Here is a 21,270-nt window from a genome sequence, read left to right as displayed (position 1 = left end):
ACGATTTTTCCTTCTAATTACACATTTGTTTAGTAGATATTTCCTGTCTTTTGTTATAAAGTACTCGTACAAGACTAATTAGATGCTACACATTGTCCCGACGTCCTGTATTGTATTATTTTTTTGCTAGAATTGTTTTCTGATTTCAATTAAAGGTAAAAAATATAACAATTGAAATTTTCTTTTAAAAACATTCCCTGTATGAGGAGAGGAGGGGTATAAAATCAATTTAAAATGCTTTTATTTGTCTAAGCAATGAACAGAACATAACAAAAACTCAAACTTAATCGAGCGTAAATACAACTTTGTCTAACGACTTTTTTCATTTTTATATGAAACTTTATAAAAATAAGGAAAAAATGTGAAAAAAAAACAAACTTCTCTTATGTGTTTAAGAGGGGAAAGGTAACTATGCAATTAAGTGAAAATTGTGTAATTTTCTTAAATTTTCTAGTAAAACTTAACATATAAAAACTAAGACTCACTTAAAACACATTAAGTTGTTGAAATGATTTTTTCCACACAATATGCATGTTTGTCTAGAGTTTGTTTTAACTCACATACACTACATACATACACTCACATACTACTACTAATGTGTTTAAGAGGGTGTCTTTTTGGTTTTTAATACATTCTCAAGAATTTAATAACAAAAGGACACGCATGGTCACTGCTACAGCTACAGTCTAACAAAGCTTAAAAGGAAATGAAAATCTTTTAGTGTAACTAGTGCATGGGGGGGAAAGAGGGTGGTGGTGTGTTATAACTAAAGTGCCAAAGTTAATGTGTTTTTGTACTTGTTCTTGTTATTACATACACACATAAATACATAGATTGTTGTAATAATTAAACACCTACTTATATTAAGTATTTAATGATAGTTTTAACAAAAGTTGGCACAACTTACCGACTATAATCATGTTGAACTAAAAAAAAAAAAAGAAATTATATACATATTGTGCATTTTAATAATAAAAGTTCTTAATTTTTGGTTAATTGTAGCCACAAGCAAATTAGTAAAAGCCAAAATATAATGTTTATAAATAATATTTATAATTTCTTTTTGTGGCAAATTTCCTGCTGCAAAATATCTTTCGTAATATATTTATGTATTTTCGATTATTATATAAATGATACTTTATAAAATGCTATATAATGTCGTAAACATTTACTGGCTTAAACTGTTGTATTTATTGTTAAACAAATTTATGTTATAGCTAGGAGTTTCCAAAAAAAAAGTATTTTTTGTCCTTAAAGTTGGCTTTAAGCCAAACTCTTTTATTTACATTACTAAACCACCAGCAATTATTACATGTATCCTTTACAGTTTAGTATTTTTGTCCCTTTTGTATGCAGACTCCACACTGAGTTTGTGAACATTGTTGTCTGTTGTTGAGCTGGCAATCAGTTGCAGACTCTTCACAACACACAGGGTATAAAATTTGACAACAATTAAAAAAAAAAATGTAGCAGCAATAGCAACATTGTTGTTGTTTTTTTTTGTCGTATAAACAAATTATTGGGGGAGTAGTAAATAAATTTTGGTTTTATTGTGTAAACTAACAAACAAAAATATGCCAACTTTTTTTATTGTTAGGAACTTTGAACAACATGGTGTATGAGTGTTAGATAAATATTGAAAAATTATCATACGTACAGTAGTGCCAACCATAAAAATTATATTGATTTTGTCATTCCATATTGTACTGGATCCTTATTAGACTCTAGGACGATCCAATATTGTCTATCAGTCTGTCAGTCAGTCTTTCTGTATGTCGGTCTGTCTCCATATTCTACTGGATCCTTATCAGACTCTAAAACGATTCAACCATGTCTACTAGTACGTCTGTCTGTCTGTCAGTCTTTCTGTCTGTCTGTCTGTCTGTCTGTCTGTCTGTCTGTCTGTCTGTCTGTCTGTCTGTCTCCCTGTCTGTCTGTCTGTCTGTCTGTCTCTCTGTCTGTCTATCTATCTCTTGAAAGAACGATAGGGTCCGAATGGAGGAATGAAAAAGTACCAGTATAGGGATGAAATCTGATATAATCCGATAAGAACCAAAATTCCTATAACAATTTACATGATTATTGTTTAATAATTGACCATAAAATCCTCTAACTTTTTTCTATTTTTTACATATTTGCTCTAAGAAAACTTTAAGCAAATATGATATTTAATGGAAATTCTTATAAAGGGGAACAATTTCAAATAAAAATTAAACAAATAGGTTAATTTTTAAGTTTTTAAAACTTTTCATTGTTCACTATGTACGCGGCGTATGAGTACTAAACAAATAATGAATAATACTCATACGTGCAGTAGGACAATAATGTTTTCTCTTCCGTTTGCAAAACTTTAAAAATGAAAAATTTAATGAAAAATCTACTAAAGGACAATAGTTTTGAATCAAAGTGACAAGTTTTCCAACTGTCCGCAACATTAAGATAAATATTGATTATTACTCATACGTACAGCAGGACAATATAGTTTTCTTTTTGGTTACGAAACTTTCTGATATTTTCTTCATGAAAGGGTTTTTATGAAATTTACTTTAACTTTAAAAATATTATTTGTTTCTTTTTTAATTTTTTTAGTGATTTTTTTAGTTTACTTTATTATCAACCTTGTTCGCATAAATTCTATAAAAATCTAGTATTTTTCTTAATTTAACAAAAAAACTTTTACAAATTGCCCCTAACTGCCCCAACATTGGCCCCATATGTATTAAACTACATGTATACGTCTGTATGTAGTAGCTCAACAAAATTATAATAAATTATTTTCCAGCACTTATCTATTCAATTTATATTAAGCAAAATATTTACTTAGTACATTTGTATAATCAACAGCATATACAACGAAATGTACTCATTTTTAGCATTTTTTGTATATATATATTTTTTTTTTGCAAAACGGCTTTAAACTCCCTTAGGTCATTTTTTGTTCACAAGTTTGTAGTTTCATTGTGAATCTTGATCTATTTTGCTTGTGAAGAAAAAAAAAAAGAAACCAGCAGCCAAACAGTAACAAGTGTTGGCACAGATTTGCCTCCACAACATACCTCCTCTAGAACTAGATTTTTTTCATTAATTTTAAATGAAGTTTCTTGTTGTTGCTGTAGTGGTAGTAGTGAAACAAAAAGTACAAACAAGACCTTTACACTTAAAAGTGCTTGTGTTAGTACGCTCAGGAGTCCTCTTTAGTATACATGTGTTTTGCAGTGTTAAGAATTATATACTTTTTCTTGTATATATTTATGTTAGTTCATACTTTTGTCATTATTACCATTCGGCCACAGATAAACAGCAGATGAATAACCCAGGCTCTGGTCGTTTTTTTCTATTTCTTTTCTCCATTTCATGTCACTTAAATGATTCATACCGAATCTTGTTTTCAGAAAAGCAGTTTCTATACAAAAGTGTATTGTAATTTGGCTTAAATCCAAACCAAAAATCGTGTCAAAACAATTTTCTATTTCTTGTAACGCTAGTACTCTGCACAAACCTTAGTAAACCTCATTTTGTGTTGCATGCCTTAACATATGTTTTAACGAGACCATCTCAAACATCATAAACCACATTTGGTGGGTGTTATTAAAACGCTCACACTTTGTTATACAGCTACAAAGTGACTAAAAAAAAGTGTTTAAATATTTATAAATCTTATTCAATGCCAATGAATAGAGTGCTTTACACCGTATTTTTATTTGTTTAGAACTGAACTAAACTGAATAGAATAAAAAAAAAATGTTACGTTGACAAGCTTAAGGGCACATTCAATTTATGAGATGCTCTAAAACAAGTTGTTGTGTAAATATTATGAAATCCTTGAAGTCATTTTTATTTCAATCTTGTTTCTTTTCTTTCTTTCTTTTTTTTGTGTGAACAAAACAAATACATATTCTACCAACTTTAGTATTTTTTCATAATTTTTAATGACTCTCCTGAGAATTGCGTTTAGGAAACTGCTTTGAAAAAAATGATGTTAAACAGTTCGTTAATACTTTTTACACTTAATGGCATACAGTTTTAAAAGACACTTCATACACTTTGGTCACACCTGAGTCTTGATTTAAAAAAGTAGAATTAACATTAAGAAAATGTTTTGCCGTCGCTGCTGGTTGGATTTTAAGCCAAATGAGCATTTTATACAGTGTTCTGGTCCTTGTGCCTGGTATTTTCACAATCGCTGTGTCGATTTGCCAGATGCAGTGGCCCACGAAATGCTGGCAAATCAAGAATTAGAATGGTATTGTTGCCATTGTCGTCAATTATATCGTTTGCAGTTATATTTTGAGGTAAATAGTACAATTTTTAGAGGAGTATACCATTTCGTTTGTTTTTTTTTTTTTTTTTAATTATTTAGAATTATGATTCACATTTGCCAAAAAAACCTTGACATTTTGTCTCATTAAAATTTAAGCCATATTGTTAAATGCGTTTTATTATTTTATGTTTAAGGCCAAATAGGGGTATGAGGAATAAAACCGTTTCGCTTTTGCACTAAATGACCTTCAACTTGAAAAATGTCTTTATAAGGTGTGTCTTTACTGCACTAAAAGGCAAGACAAGTGTTGTTTCGTGTTCAAAAATAAGAACTAAATAAAGTCATGTCAAGTCAACTTAAATAAAGTTAATTTAGTTTTTGTGTTTTTAGCTACATTTTGAAAATGATTAATATTTAAGACTTAATAATAGTAGTAAAATTAATATTAATATTTGCAGACACTTGATAGAGGAAAAAAACACAGTATGAAAATTTGGTATGGGGGCGTATGATTAATATTTATTTCAAATAAAAATGACAACATTACGAAATAGTTTGAATTAAAGTTCTGGCAAATAATTTACATTTTTTAAACTTTAATAGAAGTCTTGGAGATCGCTTTTTTAAAATTTAATTTCTTTAACCAAAAATTTCATTATTTAAGGTTAAATCTATAATCAAGACCTAATTAGAACAGCCTTTTGCTGCTGGTTTTAAAACATTCTTTAATTTATTCTATCCAATTATAAATTTAACTCAAATAAATTTTCAACCAAAAAAATACCCAGGCAATATTAAATTTTAATTTCTTCCTCACTCATTGTTAGTTACATTTAAAGAATGATAATTATTTCCTTCAACTACAAAAAATAGAAGGAAGAGAAAAATACACACACACATAAGAATTACCCCCTCCAAAACATAAGAAGCTATTAACAAAGCCCTCTAGTGAAGGCAGCTTTTAATGGTACAAAAAAAGTACACACACAAAAAACGAGAATCCATACTCCAAAAGGAAATGCTTTTTAGAAAATGAAAAATTATTTCAAAATACAATGGTTGCAAATCAACAAAAAAAAAAAAAAGAAATATGTTTATGTCGAAACAAACAAAAAAAAAAAAGACTGAATACTTTTCTAAAGAACAATACAAAAACTCATGCCAAAGTAAGAGAAATATTCAGCTATGATAATTATAAAATACTTTTACTTTCTGCGAATAATTATGTTTTATGAAAAACTTCGATTCTGAACCGCGCTGCAGTCATCCATGGTCTCTTACCATTTAATAGTAATTTTTCTACAACAACAAAAACGTCATTATTATCTTGAATAACATCCTTATCATTACGACTCATTTGCTGACCTTCTCTTCTTTTGATTTTTTTTGTCAAGATTATTTTGTTTTAGTAGTGGTGGCGTTTTGTTTTTTTTCTTCTCCTTTATATCCTTAAGGCTTTTGTTGTATGCTTGTGCCGTCAGTGTACTATTTGTAAGTGAAATTATTATGTTTGTATTACTTGGTGGTCTAAGGGAGCGTGCTTAACTTGTAAGATTTTTGGATTATTTTTAACACAAGCTAGTTGTTAATAAAGAACAAAAACAAGTATTTTGTGTTATAGAAAAGTTTTTGTCTATTTTCGTTCTAAGTGTCTATTTTCTATATAAGAGGGTGCAAAGTGTTTTCTAAGCCTTAGAGAATTTTTTTTTTTATTGCTACGAGTTTTTTTGAATTATGTGTAAAGTAAATTTGAAATTTGTTTAATGAATTTAACAAAATTCGTTTATTAATTAACATTTTTCTCTTTTTGTTGTGGTTTTTTCTTGTTTCAGATTGCCATCTGTGATGATTATAGTCTGCCTGTGGACTTTGTTAAGAAACGACCGTCCAGTTTTGATCCCTGTTTAGCAGAAGCATTACCCACAAATCCCGAAAATTGGGCAACTGCAGCTGCTGCTAGTCCACAACAGGAATTTGTAAGTACAACTAAATATTACTAATTTTTTGTCTAAAATTGGGGAAAATTTTAATGGATTTTTTTTTTTGAAAAAGTTAAATTTCTTGAAAAAGTAAAATTTTAGTAAAAATTTTTAATTTTTTGAAAAAAAATTTTAAGTTCAAATTATGATTTTTGGTAAAAATATAAATTTTTGGCGAATTTTAAAAAACAATTTGAAAAAATTCGATTTTTTGCCAAAAGCAAAAGGCAGGAATAGTTTCCAAATTCATTTAGTTTATTAATTTAGTAAAAAATTCTGGATACAACAAATTAGTAGCAATAGTTCGAAGACTTTGTGTAAAAAAGAAGATTTATTTTTAACAAGACGGATTCCTTTAATTGTTTTCAATTACTGATTTTATTTAATAGAATTTAAATTTGTCTTTAAAAGTTTCTTTTTTAAATTCCAAAAGATTAAACATGTTTAATTTAATAAATTTTATTACAAAATTTTATAGATTTTTATATGGTTTTCAATACATATACTCGAACAAATGTTTCCATTTTTCACACAGACATACATATGTATGTGTATCAATACATTGATTTTACTTTCAATTTTCCTAAGGCTTCAATGTCATAAAGTCATAAATGTGTACAAGAGCGTGTGGGTGTGTACTTTTCCACTTGAGCCCCCTTATTTAAGGGGCTGAGGTTTTAGATATTGCAAAAATCATAAATGTTTCGCTTTTTTTTTTTGTTTGCTTTCATTGCGGCTTTTACAAGATTTAACGTCAATATGAAAATATATGTACATATGTATGTGAAAGCGTGTATGGTAAAGTACATAATGTACGAGTGTGCAAGTGAGACATGTGCTGCTAGAGCATTACTTAGCAGTGAAGGAAGAGGCAGCCTGAGTAGGAAAAAAAAAACTAAGAATGTTTAAAGATATTTATTAATAAATGTGTTTTTTAGCTAGAGGCTAAAAATAAGTAACTTTAAGTAGATTTTTAGAAAAAATTGAGGAGAAAAAGTTAAATATTTATTTCCGGTAAATAGATAAAATAGTGTATGTTTAAAGTTTAAACTTAGGTATCTCTAAAATTTTGTAAATTTATGGTAATAGGTATGAGTTAGCTTATTCTGGTAAGGTTTAGAATGTATATCTTGTTTAGCAAATAAACCTTAACCAACAACATAGATTCAAAGATTATTTAAAATTCGTATATTTGTTTTCTTTCTGAATTACTTTATTTGAACTAAGCATGAATCATTTTTGTTTACACACACAAACACAAAACAAACAAATTTAGTAAATACAAAACAAATATAAATTATTATCCTTTAGATACAAGAGCTGTTATTTGATTATATTAAAAATCTAACAAACAATCGTACATATTAATATATACAATCATACATATGTGTGTTTGTATTTGAATATATTTGCCAGTATAGATATGTTAGTTATGTGTGTGTGTGTGCATTTTCATTTATTTATGTTGGTATGTTTATTGAAATTAATAAAAACGGAAACCCTACTACATTTACGTGCTAGACTTATTTCCTATTTTGTTGCTGTTGTAGTTGTTTATGTATAAATATATTTTATGCTTGAGTTAGAATGGGAAGGAGTACATTTTATAAATGTCTACATTGTTTGTTGCTAGGTTTTTTTTCATTCTCTTGTTTTTCTGCCGGTTTGATTTTTTTCTTCCTATTGCTGGCTGGTTGTTCTTGTTTATGGCACCCCATGGTGTTCTATTATTTTTGCCAATACCCCATCAAACATTTAAGCCACCAAACAGTCAGCCAGCCAACCAACCATCTAACCTCTTTGCCCCACCAAAGAAACATAAAATCTTGTTGTTGTAATCAACCAGCTGTGTATGCACGTTTTAACTCTTGATGCTTTTTACGTAAATATTTACTACTACTCGTACTTGTGTTTTATTTTATGTTATTTTTTTTTTTTTGCTTTTGCTCTTTACAACCAGATAAAATTACGCATATTTTAGTCTAACAATACAAAAGTCTAACTAAGTAGTAATATACAGCAGCAGCAACTACAACAAAAACCACATGTAGTCTTTATATTGTTGTTTTTGTCGTTTTTGTTTAGTGTTTACTACGCAACCATTATTAATAAAGACAAACAGAACAAAACAATACAAAATAAAATAGACTAGAATCAAGGAAATAAAAAGAAATATTTACACTCATCTTTGTAGCGAAGGCGTATGAGTGATACGCATAAAAAATATCAAGTAGTAATGATGCTTTTTTTGTTATTGTTCAAAAACACATTTCTCTTACTCATATCACACACACACACATGTTTATTTAAACACATAAGCATCAACATTTATGACAAAGTCTCTGTTTTGACATTGAAACAAATAAAATTGAAAAACCAAGAAATAAGTGTAATAAAATAAACTGTTTTTAACGCTTTCTATTAAACAAAATGTTGTTTTAAAGGTTATAGTTTTTAATCAAGTGGCTTTTTTTCATTTTACAGTTAATCTTATTTTTGGTAGAAAGGAGTTCTATAAAACGTATTTTTAACAAAATTGATTTATTTATCTAGATATTGCTTAACGGTTTAAGTAAATTGAATAAAAAAATCTTCTTTTTTTAAGATTTCAAATAAAGATTTGCTTAAGGCTTAGATATGTTAACTGATTGTCACCTAAACACGTTTTAAATGAAATTTGTCGTTTGACTAAAGAAAGTTATAGAAAAGTTTAAATGGAAATAGTTAAGTGATTTTTGCCTATAGCTATTATTTGCGAAAGTGGATTTAAAAATGTTGACAAGACTTTAGTATACTTATTATAGTAAAAAGTACTTTTTTGACAATTTTTAAAGAGATGCAATATGATTTCTAGGTAAAACTACACAGAGGGGAAAACTAAATATACACGCCTGTTACCAAAATGACACCGAACTGTGTATAATTTTTCAATAACATCCGTTGTCAAAGTATAAGTAAGACAACACTATGTAATGTTGACAACGTTGTGCTGTCAATTTTTTGTCGTTGTCAAAAGTAGAGCTTACCACGTTTAGACAACATATGTGTATAAAATTTAGATTTCGACAATGAATTGTTACAACGTTGAATGTCAACATTACATAGTGTCGTCGTACGTATGTATATACTTTGACAACGGATGTTATTGAAAAATTATAAACACTTTGGTGTCAATTTGATACCAGGCGTGTATATTTCTTTTTCCCTCTGTGTACATACTTATATTTGAAGAAACACAACTGTTATAAAACTATTCATTTTCTGATCCCACAATGATACGCAAATGGTCTGGATACTTCCTTACATATGATGGAGTCAATTAAGCTATGGCTAACTGTCTATTTTTCTGTCCATCTGTATGTTTGTTGTAATCAATCCAAACATCCTAGATATTTTCAGCATCAAATTCAATAATTCAGATAGACTTTTGAATCAAAATCGGTCCATAAATTCCGAAACAACCCGTGAACATATTTGTATTTTATTATTTTTTTTATTATTTTTTGCTGTAATCATAAATTCTATTTAAATTAATTATCAATACAATCTTACTCAACTTGTTAAGCTTAAAATTTATGGTCATTTTGCAGTTTATTACAACTGAGTATGTCATTAATTTATTACCAAAACAAATGACCATTTAATTACAATTTATTGCAAGTCTAGTAGCAGAAAACACTTTCAGTTATCAGTTACAAAACAGGTGTTCAGTAATTAATTTGAAAACAACTTGACAGTTACTAAAAGGATATACATATGTAGAGAAATAACAACAAAAAGAGAAAAAGTAAACAAAATTAATTAAAAGCTAATTTTTATAGCAACTGTGAATAGTTGTTGCAATTATGTTAATAAATTAATTTATATTATCTTCTATTCCTATTATACTTAAGATTTATAGATAAAAACATTCTTGTTTTTATTAAATTATTAATAATTCCTTTTTTATCTTTAAATATTTTCATAAAATTTCTTTTACTCTCTTTAACAATACTTTGAAAATTTATGCAAATTTATTTTAACCTTTAATTGGCCACAAACAATTTTAATGTTAACTTATCGTTTACACAAAATATAACGCATTAAATTTAAAATAAATGACATTGTCAATAATTTCAATTTCAAATAAAATTCTCCCTAAAAGTAGGCAAAAGTATCACTTTCAATTTTGTTCAACTAAATATGCTCGCTTAGAAAGAGGGGGAGAGAAAGAAGGAAATTATTATACATAAAGGTAGAGCAGGTTACAGATGGTTATTTTTGATGACGCTAGCAGCTATGAGTGGGGGGTGTTAATGATGATGATGACTACGACGATGACGACAATGTTGATTTTGACTTTACTTGGCATTTTGTGCAATTGTTTGTGGTTAACAATAAACAACAATAATGAGTGTTGTCATTGCTATCTTTAAACAACAATGATGAGTCCGACAAACATTTTAACAAACCAACAAATATACAAATGGTAATGTATAGGCTGTATGGAAAAAAACAGACAGACCTTAATAATGACAAAAACGTGCAATAGTCAACCTCATACAGCTGATACTTTATGATATTGATACTTATGACTACATATCTACAAATAATAACAACAACAGCAACAAAATGTATAGTCTATATGTCAAAGTAATGAATGCTGTAAGCAATTTATAAATAGGCTCACTTACCCAGAGTACTCTCACCAGTATTACCGAGACATATACCACATCCATACTTATGCTTGTATCTATTTCTGTGTAATTTTATCTTTTTCTGCAGTAATGGTCCGTAAGTCTAGCATTTACTGAAAGAATTTTAGAGTTGCTGGGTAAAACATTTTATGTTTTTTTTTAAATTATTATAGTTCAGTGGTTTGAGTTAGATGAGTTTTTATTGTTGTCAATATTAATATCATGTCATTTGTCATTTATAAGGTAACAAAAGAATCAAGTTTTATTCATATTACTTACAACAGCAACATAATGTTGAACAATATTAAAGTAGTCTCTGTGTCTGTCTAGCTTTATACAAACCCCTCTCTCTCGCTCTTCTTTTTACATGTGTTATTGTTGTTGTCTTACCTATACATTGCTATAATTTTTCTTACATATCCCAGTAATTTTCTAAGGGGTCAGTGTATTCCTGTTACAATTTCACTTCATTTCGATTTCAAATGGACTAAGCAAGTGATTACTTCTGGCGGAAGTTGAGATTATTATGAACAAGCTAAATAATCTAGAAATAGACAAATTAGTTAGTTAGACTTTTAAGAAAAATTTTACTCCTAAAGGGGATACATTGATTTCTCATAAAACTGCTGGTTATAATAATTTAGTTTTGTAAGGTGAGTTATTGCTTCGGGTTTTGTTGTTGGTGCTATTGTTCATTTTATTTATTTACAGTATTACATATTGTTCAACATTGTATGTATTTATGATTTACATAAAGTCATTTTTAAATATACATAAATTATAATGAATGTCCTCCACCTACTCCTCTACTGCTATAACAGAAGTCACTGTAAATTTGATATAGAAAAGTTGATATTAAAAAGGACATGATATTGGAAATTCAAATCTCTAGAACACATAACTGTAGTTTATGAAGTTTTTAAAACAAAGCAGCTAATTCAAAAAAGTACTAGTCAGAAAATGGATCTCATTGGTTCTTAGAAGATTTGTATCAATATTTAGTCTGAAAACGTTAAAATTTAGATCTTAAAGTAAATATTAAAAATGTCTATCGAAATGTTTACCAAATGATATTTCATAATTTATTTAAATAATCGAAAATTCCCTTTTTAAAAAACCTCCAATAGAACATCCTTCAAAATTGTATACAAAACACGTGCACTTTGTTGGTTCAAAAGAACCAAAAAGCTCTTCACATCACAAATATTATACGCCATTTTTCTTCTTTTTTTTGGAGGGGGGAGAGAAGTATAAAATGAAAACCGTAGGTATGAAATTCAGTTGTGCAGCTATAAATTACAAAAATACATAGAAGTTGTGGCTGGCTAAATGTTTGACTAACTGACTGGTTTTGTCTAGTATAAAATTTTCCACTCAACCTTTTTCTAAAGCAAACATTTTGTAACTGTGACATAATGGTTGTTTCCCTTGCCGTACATTTCATTTTTTTACGTTTGTTAATGGCATTTGATGATGATGCATGCAAAATGTGGTATTTTTATCTTTTATAGTCAACTGTCAATGTGTTGAGTTTTATCACATAAGTTGTTTTAATCTACAACCAAAAAATAAGAAAAACATAAAATGTCATATTTTTAGACAATATTTTAAGCGGAAATAGTCTTAGAATTGTAGAAATTTTAATTGCAGGTGTATGATATACAAAAATTTAAGGAAAAAGACAAACAGTCAAGAAATCTATATTTAGCAAATACTCTTATTTTATATTTAAATGAACTTAAATTTTATTTATAACCTTGTTGAGGGGTTTCTCTAAAAATTTTGGTTGCTAACGGCTTTATATAGTGTCGCTAATGAGTTGCTTTTGGCAATATTTAAATTGTTTCTCTTAACGATGAAAAACTTGCTTAGTTACTCTCAATAATTGAGTTTTATTAACAACATTTTAATTAATATTAAGTGGTTGTTTAGTGAAATTTAATTAAAGCTTAATATTTCGCTACTTGTTTTTGTATAAATTGCAGGCAACATTTGCTGAACATCAACAGCAGCAGGCTGAATCACAGGCACCACCACCTCCGGCCCCTTTATCGACTTTACCCTCCAGAGTAAATGCAAATCTAAATGCTTTAGCCCAGGAAACAGCAGTCCATAATAGTACTTTACCCACACAATCGGTTGGTGCTCTGCAACAACAACAACTCCAACCATCACAAACCCTTCAGCAGCCATCACAGAGTCAACATCAACAACAACATCAGCAGCATCAACATCATCATTCGCAAAAGTCACATGGCACACGTAGCCAGACGCATCAACGTTTACCACATCCGACAAGTGCTGTAATATCGACAGCCACTGTTGCCTCTCTGCCACCACCTTTACACATACAAAGTCAAATTTCTAACATTAAACAAGCATCAGTCAAACTTATTGAAGGCTATTCTGATCCCAAAGATACTAAACGTCATAAAAAAGTCTATCACAAGAAGGCCAAGAGACGAGCTCATAAAAATCGCCACCAACAGCAGCAGCATCAACAGCAACCGTCAGAAAAACAACAACAGAATAATCAGCAACAATCCAATAATTCGCATACGTTAACAACAGCTGCTCAAACCAAAGAGAAGGATAAACGCAGCAATTACAATTCAGGTAAGTGGTGAGATGAAATCATCCCTGACAAAATAAAAAATCAAGTACAATGGTCGGTAAGGTCGGACATACGAACTCATCCTTATGTACATAAAACAATTGCCAATTAGTTACACATGGGGTCCAGTCCGTTTAGTTTTTTATTTTTTTTTTTTGTATTTTTTCCATTATTTCTATTCCTTTTATTTTACTTAAATACAAGGGTTACATGTTGTTTTTCCAAAGTCCAACTAATCTGTCAGTGTTGTTTTTTCTCTTCAATGACTTGTTTGCTTGCAAAACTCTTTAACAAAGTTTAAACGATTTTAATCAACTTTCACTTACTCTCGACAACAACTGCATGATATAAATTAACTTTCAAACCATTTGCAACAACAAAAAAATAACCCCCTCTCATCACTATATTTACCTCACTGAATATAGAAAAGATAAAAATACAGAATCAGTGGCTTTTCCAATGCAAATGTTAAGTGCAAAAAACTCCTGACAATATAATTATTTCTTTATCCACCACATTTACACACACACAAGCCAACGAAGGCTTTCATGCATGAAATAGACATTTCAACCAACACTTTCACAAACACTTCTCTCATCTCTTTGGAAGTTTTTCTATGAACTTTAAACTAAAATATTTTGTTTTTTCTTAACATTACAGATTCATCTGCTCCAAAATCCTCGGACGACGAAGAAGACAATCAATCAGTTAAAGTTCCTGATCTGAATTCTCCAGATAGCATTTCCGATGATTTGGTAAGGCCTTTGCCACCCCAAACTCATAGGAGTCCACGCAAGTTAACAGCTTCACAATCAGAGCACAGCAAACGTAATCCGTCTCCTTACTACTATTCGGATTTACTTAAACCCAAAGATCCCTCGGCATCAGTAGGTGCCAACGATAAGGAAGCTAAACAAAAGAGTCGTCAATCAACTGTATCGGAACCTCCTCAATCCACTCAAACTCTACCACAAGCTAGTGGTCCTTATCGCAAAAGTACTAGTCTTGACGTTCCCGAACGTTCGGAGGAACGAGACGAGCAAGACGACGATTTTGATGAAACAGAGCCAACCAATAGTACGGTCCTCCCGGGTCCCCTAGACACACCCAAACGTTATTCCTTTACTGAAGAAGGTGTTCATATAATACGTTGTGATTCACCTTCCACCACTACTTCAGAGGAGTCCGATTGCAGTGAGTGCCTCAAACGTCGCGAATGGCATGCACGTGCTTTAGCTCTGGTAAGAAAAACCTGTAACGTTCAGCCCTTAATACCGGCTGCCGCAACCGATTACGGTAATATTTGTCAAGAGGGTTCCGTGGAATTGAATTGTGGCAATCTTCCCGAAGAATCTCCGTCAATGCCACCACATAGACTGCTAGGACCTGCAGTTTGTGCCTGTGTTGCCCCCGCTCTTGGTGATGACTTAGATGAATATTTTCGTCCTCGTAGCATTTTCTACGTGCACCCACATGGAGTTCATGAATGTGTTGACTGTGCTCCCGATACAAAAAATCTAAATACAAATACTAGTTCTCACAGTGCTTTGGATTCAAATAGTCTTGCCCAGTCCGATAACGCTCTCGACGAAATATCTGTGGTTGCCGACGAAGACGACGAAATGTCGGGACGTACACGTCAGTTGTATGAGACGGCATTCGATTGCAAAATTGCCAAATCAGATGATGATTTAGATGAGGTGGATCGCATAACAAATCACTCAGTATTGCTGCAGCTTAACAATGGCAATTTGCCACCGCCCAAGGCGGAATCACGTAACTCCAAGTCATCAAAAAGTCGTTTAGAGGGTAAGCGTTTGAAGAATTCAAAGAATCAGGCCATACAAGAACAAGGTAGCAATTCAGGTGGTAATAATAGTGGCAGTGGTTCCCCTTTGACGGTGGGTGCAGTGAACCGTACTGTGGAAGCAGTGCCAAGTATTGTATCAGGACTATCGACAGAGTTGAGCAACGTTCATATTAGAGAGCAAGATGTGGATCAACAGAACAATCCAACAACGTCCAGTTCACAACTACCTATGCGTGGTTATACGCCTTCACCGCCATCTACAGCCCCGTTGCCTATGAAGTTTCCCGGTAAACATGAACGATTTTTTATGAACAGCATACGAAGTGCACCCAACCTGCCATCATCGAATCCGGCCCATCCGCGTTTACGCGATCTCCGTCTTCCACTACAATCCAATTTGAGACAACAACAACAAACGGGATCCTCACTGGCCACCAGCAATGAAAACAGTCTAACCGACAGCGCTTACGTGAATCCACCATCTTCCAGTATACACCATAATCATAACAGTCACCATCACCATCATTTGTCATCTCATCAAGGCACGAACAATGTAACCGGTGGCTCTAGATCCCGCAGCCGACCACGATCGTTTGTTCTTGAGTCGGGGCGGGTACTGGAGCTGCGAAAAAGCCACGCCTCTCACCACCACCACCATGTTGGTAATGGCAGTCGAAGGCCTCACAATTATTCCTCGACCGAGAGCATAGCAACATCGAGTAGTGGTGGCAGCATGGAATCGCTACGCTCGAGCACTAGCGAAGGAAATCGCAGTACGTCCAGTTCAGAGTCAAGGCACTCGACGTCGTTGAGTTCACATAGCTCTGAATCTGGTAGCTCGAGTGTTGCTTTTCCCCTTAGAGCACCAGTGGTCATACATTCCAAATTGCATATCCTTAGTCCCATATCAGACAAGTCCTCCCAAGAACCGGCCTCCGAGTTGTCTGAGCAAAATAAAACTCAAAACGCTTCACCCGAAGATGGCGCAGCCATACAAACGAATACAAATAATCAACAGCTGCTGCAGCAGCAACAACAACAGCTCCAGCTGCGCTCAGGCGATACAGAAAATGTACGACCCTCTCCCCAGCTACAAATAGATGCCTTGAAGAAACGAAGACCACCGGCAAATAAAACCCTAATGCAGCTGACAGATGAGATACTCGGATCGGACAGTGGCATTTCATTGCACTCCAGAGAAGATGGCAAGCCATTGATGGGCTTGCAAAAGTTTACGCTGCCAAAGTTAAATTTCCCGCCAAATGACAAGGGAAATAATCATAGTGATATTAGTGCGGTAGGAGCCATGAGTAATAGTGTGGGCTTGCCGCAAGATTTAAGAGATCTTCCGTTTGATATGCCAAAATTGAGACGAAGAAAAACTTTACAACAGGTGTGTATATAATAAGGCTATAAATAATGAAATGATTTAAACAGGAATTGTACTTTCAGGATGCTTGTACTTCGGGTAGTGCCACTTCAGTAGATTTGGGTGATCTTCCTTTCGATATGCCCAAACTGAGAAGACGTTTGCGAGCCAACCAAGCAGAAATCAATAATCTTATGATGCATAGCACAGAATCTAGTGGTATCTCACAAGCCTCATCTAGTCATTCTATGAGGGATGACAATAAAACCGCTATGAAACTGGGTAAGAGTAACACATTTCTCTGAGTGTATTAGTGGCTGAATGCCATTGTTTCCTGTTTTACTATTATGTGGCTGTGTATTGCAAGAGTTTGATCAGCCATCAGTGTTAACATTTTTTAATTAACCTCATTCCACTTCAATACCCATATGTACAACACAAAGTGGCTCACATTGTATTGTTAAACACTTGGCTAAAAATATTTATTGAACAAACACATAAACATAATTTGATGCAATATATGGGCTGGTTGTTGTACCTGGTTAAATAGGCAATTGAGTGTGAGAATAATAAATAAACGAATTTCTTTTGTATTTGTTTTTTACAGACTCTGCAATATTCCGTCAAAATCTCACCTTGAATCTCAATGAACCACGACAGGCGAACAATAAGTTTGGCAGTTTGGATTTACGTGGTCTTACCAATAACAAAGAACTCAATTTGAATTTGAATGCAACAGCCTTTGCCACTGCAGTCGATCTGATTGATGTCTCAATACCATTGGAGAGACAAGGGTAAGTGGATTTATACCAAAAAAAGGAAACGTTTAATAAACTTTATTGTATGTGTTTGTGTTATTAAAGATGGTATCATGGTTCAATTACACGTATTGAGGCTGAAACTACTCTAAGACCCTTAAGTGAAGGCAGCTTTTTAGTACGCAATTGTGAGTCCACCAAACAGGACTATTCATTATCCTTAAAGTGAGTGTGTAATATGTAATTAAATTAAAAATGGTTAGCTAATTTGTTTTTAATTTTAGGGGAGCAAAAGGCTTTATGCACATGCGTATACAACGCAATGAATGCGGTCAATATATATTGGGTCAATTTAGTCGTCCATTCGAAACGGTGCCCGATATGATAAGACACTTTTGTCTCAATCGTCTACCGGTTAGAGGAGCCGAACACATGTGCTTAATAGAGCCCGTTATTGCCCAATTACTTTAAAAAAGTACTCTATCTCTCCCTACGCAACACATACTACTCAAGCAAGCATTCTAACATTGAATTAAATATAAATTAAATATGATAATGAAAACATACATACATATATCTTCCAGTTATCGTAGAACTATATACTTTTACATACATAAATATAAATACAACAATAAAAACAACTAACGCACTCACTCTCTCTCTCTCATACTTAATGTTAGAAACACTGAAAAAAAAAGCATCTCAAAGAAAATTCAAATTAAACAAAATTATTTTTTATTATTATGTTTAACTATTAGACAATATAATTTATAAATTTAAAGCGTAAAACAATAAATTAATTTCTAAATTTTTAATTTGGTTTTAATTTTATTATTAACAAGCAAATGGTCAAATTCTTTAATAAATTCATTATTCAAAATGAATTTATTTAAAGTTTTATTTTGCTTCCGTTAACAAACTATTTATTTAAAAAGCAACTAAGTAGTTTAAAAAGGATTTCTTTGTAGAATTTGCTTTATACTCGTAATAAACTAAATAAATGATCAATACTTCAGCTCGTTAGTAATTTCGTAATTCTGGAAAAAAAGTGTAACGATAACAAAATAATACGAAAAAAATACTTTGTTGATTAATTTTATGTAAACCGCTTAAAATACTAAAAGAAAATTCTTTAAAAAAAAGCCTCTCAAAGAGCAAAAACTATAAGCCATACATACATATACATTGTTTTTAAACTAATACTCACATAACCCCACATATACACAACTAGCTGTATGTGTCTAATGGTGGTGTATGTGTATTGTAATACTTTACTTTATTCTTTAAGTGCAATATATATATTGTTTAGTTTTTTTTTTATAATTCTGTTCTGATTCTCATTTAGTTTATAGTTATGTGTGCCAAACAATAATTTAAGTTTAATTAGTTGGTTCTCTTTTTCCCCTTAGTTTTGCCAATAACTAATGTTTATTTTTTTACTAATTCAGTTTAAAAGTGCAATATTTCTTTTTTGTTGTTATAGATTATTTTTTCTACTTTTTTAGTTCAAATATTTAGTACTTGTTTTAAATTTAAAATTTATATTAACATAAAGAAAACATTATACAAGTATATAAATTATATACATTTCCATATTTATAGAATGAAATAAATTAAAAAAAAACAACAACAAGAAATAACAACAAACATATTATAAAAACAACAAGAAAAATAACAATATAATATACATACTTATACATACAAAATAAACATATTAAAACGATTAATTATTATGAATAAAAAGAATAACTTTAATAATACATATATTAACTTGAAAGATAAAAAAATTAAAAATAAAAAACACAACAAAAATTGTATTGTATAGTTTTTAGAAGTTCATACATAGAAATAAAAGAAACAATTATTAGAAAACCGAAAAAAAGTTGAATCTTATTTAGTTTTTAAAATACATTTGCTGAAATAATTTCACATAATATTTATTTTATTATTCTATAGTCCAGACAGACTATAGACTGATCTATAGGTGAAAATATATACTGATCCATAGATCAGACTATAGACTGATTTAAAGGCTAGACTACAGACTGATCTATAGTCCAAACTATAGACGGATTTATTAATTCCAGTCGCTTAAATAAAGCTTCTTTTCAAACCTTTACGTCCTTTTAGGTTAATGTCTCTGCTAAGAGAAAATTTTGTCGCTGTCCTTATTGTTGTGACTAAAAGTTTTAATAAAGCTTTTTTCAAACCGTCCGTTGAATGTCTCTGCTTAGAGAAAATTTTGTCTCTGTCCTTTATTGTTATGACTAAAAGTTTTGATAAAGCTTTTTTCAAACCGTCCGTTGAAAAAATCCTTTTCGGTTAATGTCTCTGCTAGTAAACAGTTATGCTAAGGATAGTAACAATAGGTTTTTGTAAGGATAAAAGCTTCAACTATGTTTTAAAATGGTGGTGGCATTCACTGTAAACTGTATCCTTTGTAAGGATAAAACTTTTTATAATAAAGTTTTGAAAGACAAAGTGGTGGAAAGGAAGCCTGATATAACTGGATAACTTGGGTTCATTTATTTAATAATTAAAAAAATTCACAATAGTTTAAAGCTTTTATTTAATAATAGGAATTTACCCTTTATTATTGTACACTGTGCTTTCTATGGTACTTTTAGATTATTTTTAATTTTGTATTTTTTTTGGTTAACTTTTAGGAAGAATATAAAAGTTTAAAAAGAACAAAAGTAATTGTTATATAAAAATTTATAATATTTTTTTCCTTTTATATAAAGACTCACTAGCTTTAAATTATTGGCAGTTTATACAAAATTAAAACTAATTATTGTTTATTTCATTTCATTGCAGATTTTATTCCAAGTAATCCGGAAATTGGTAAGTGTATTCAATTAGTATTTTGTGTTGTCAAGTAAAAATTAAATTTGAAGAAAATTTTCGAATATTGGAGCATTAGTGTTGTAAATAATGGTTCAAAACCTAACTATAGTTGAGAATTGAATTATATTTAAATGTTTGGTATTTGAAATGTAGAGCTTTTCAAACATTAAGTTAAATTTATGGCCACCTATTTAAACTTACTATAATAATAGAAAATACCAAAGTAAATGATTTTTTTAATAACGTTCAAATGGAAAGACATAATAATAACATTCATAGTAATTTCCAAAAACTTTCCAATTACAACTGTCATGTTAATAACATGACTTCCAATCTCCAACAAATGTTTTCGAATAACAAAATAAATCCAGCGCAGGCGTTTTCATATAAATCCTCATTAGACATTGAAAAATGTAAAGATGAAAGGAAAACACAACAACACAACAATAAAAAAATCAGACATAAAAACCGAATCTGGCTAACACACTGACCGCTATAAAAAACAAGTTAGTAATGTGCCATCGTTATGTAGCTAACAACAACTCATCACAAAACTATGCTTATAGGATAAAAGGAAACGGAAGGAGGCAGACAAATACCAAAAACACAGACACATACATACAAATACAAAATTTATGCACACAATCAAACAAACAAAGGCCACAGTGTGATATTAAGAAAAGAAATGATTTAAAAATAATAAAAAAACGTATAAAACTAAAATGTAATAGAAACGTATTTGTTGTTACAAAGTAAAGAGCATACAACACACAGAGCAGAAAAGCTTGTAATATATTTGCAACGTTGTTTTTGAATGAATCCTTAATGTATACTTTATTTCATTCATTCTTTCATTCTTTATACACGGATTTAAAAAATTTAGATGCTCTTAAAAATAATTATAAATTTTAATCTTTTATGAGATTGTTTGTTTGTTTCTATGTATGTGGGGGTGT

General features: G+C 30.8%; 1 protein-coding gene across 3 annotated transcripts in view; it reads left to right on the top strand.

Moving 5' to 3' along the window:
* Window positions 1–19,232, top strand: part of LOC119601671 — a 90,541-nt gene extending 71,309 nt beyond the window's left edge. For 2 of the 3 annotated variants that reach the window (XM_037952780.1, XM_037952800.1), the window contains 7 exons: window positions 6,094–6,237; window positions 12,902–13,532; window positions 14,191–16,733; window positions 16,793–16,991; window positions 17,317–17,503; window positions 17,573–17,692; window positions 17,752–19,232. In XM_037952780.1, coding sequence (XP_037808708.1) covers window positions 6,094–6,237; window positions 12,902–13,532; window positions 14,191–16,733; window positions 16,793–16,991; window positions 17,317–17,503; window positions 17,573–17,692; window positions 17,752–17,938 — 4,011 coding nt within the window. In that variant the 3' untranslated portion in view covers window positions 17,939–19,232. Of the gene's footprint in view, window positions 1–4,059; window positions 4,293–6,093; window positions 6,238–12,901; window positions 13,533–14,190; window positions 16,734–16,792; window positions 16,992–17,316; window positions 17,504–17,572; window positions 17,693–17,751 lie in introns of those variants that run through there. The other variant, XM_037952791.1, reaches the window with a different exon arrangement.
* The last annotated feature ends 2,038 nt before the right edge of the window (window positions 19,233–21,270 follow it).

Source organism: Lucilia sericata, unplaced genomic scaffold (genome assembly GCF_015586225.1).
Source record: "Lucilia sericata isolate MDLA Ls3-8-SP2 unplaced genomic scaffold, ASM1558622v1 Contig000006F_arrow, whole genome shotgun sequence".
NCBI classification, from domain to species: Eukaryota; Metazoa; Arthropoda; class Insecta; order Diptera; family Calliphoridae; genus Lucilia; species Lucilia sericata.
This window is presented reverse-complemented; position numbering and strand designations above follow the sequence as displayed.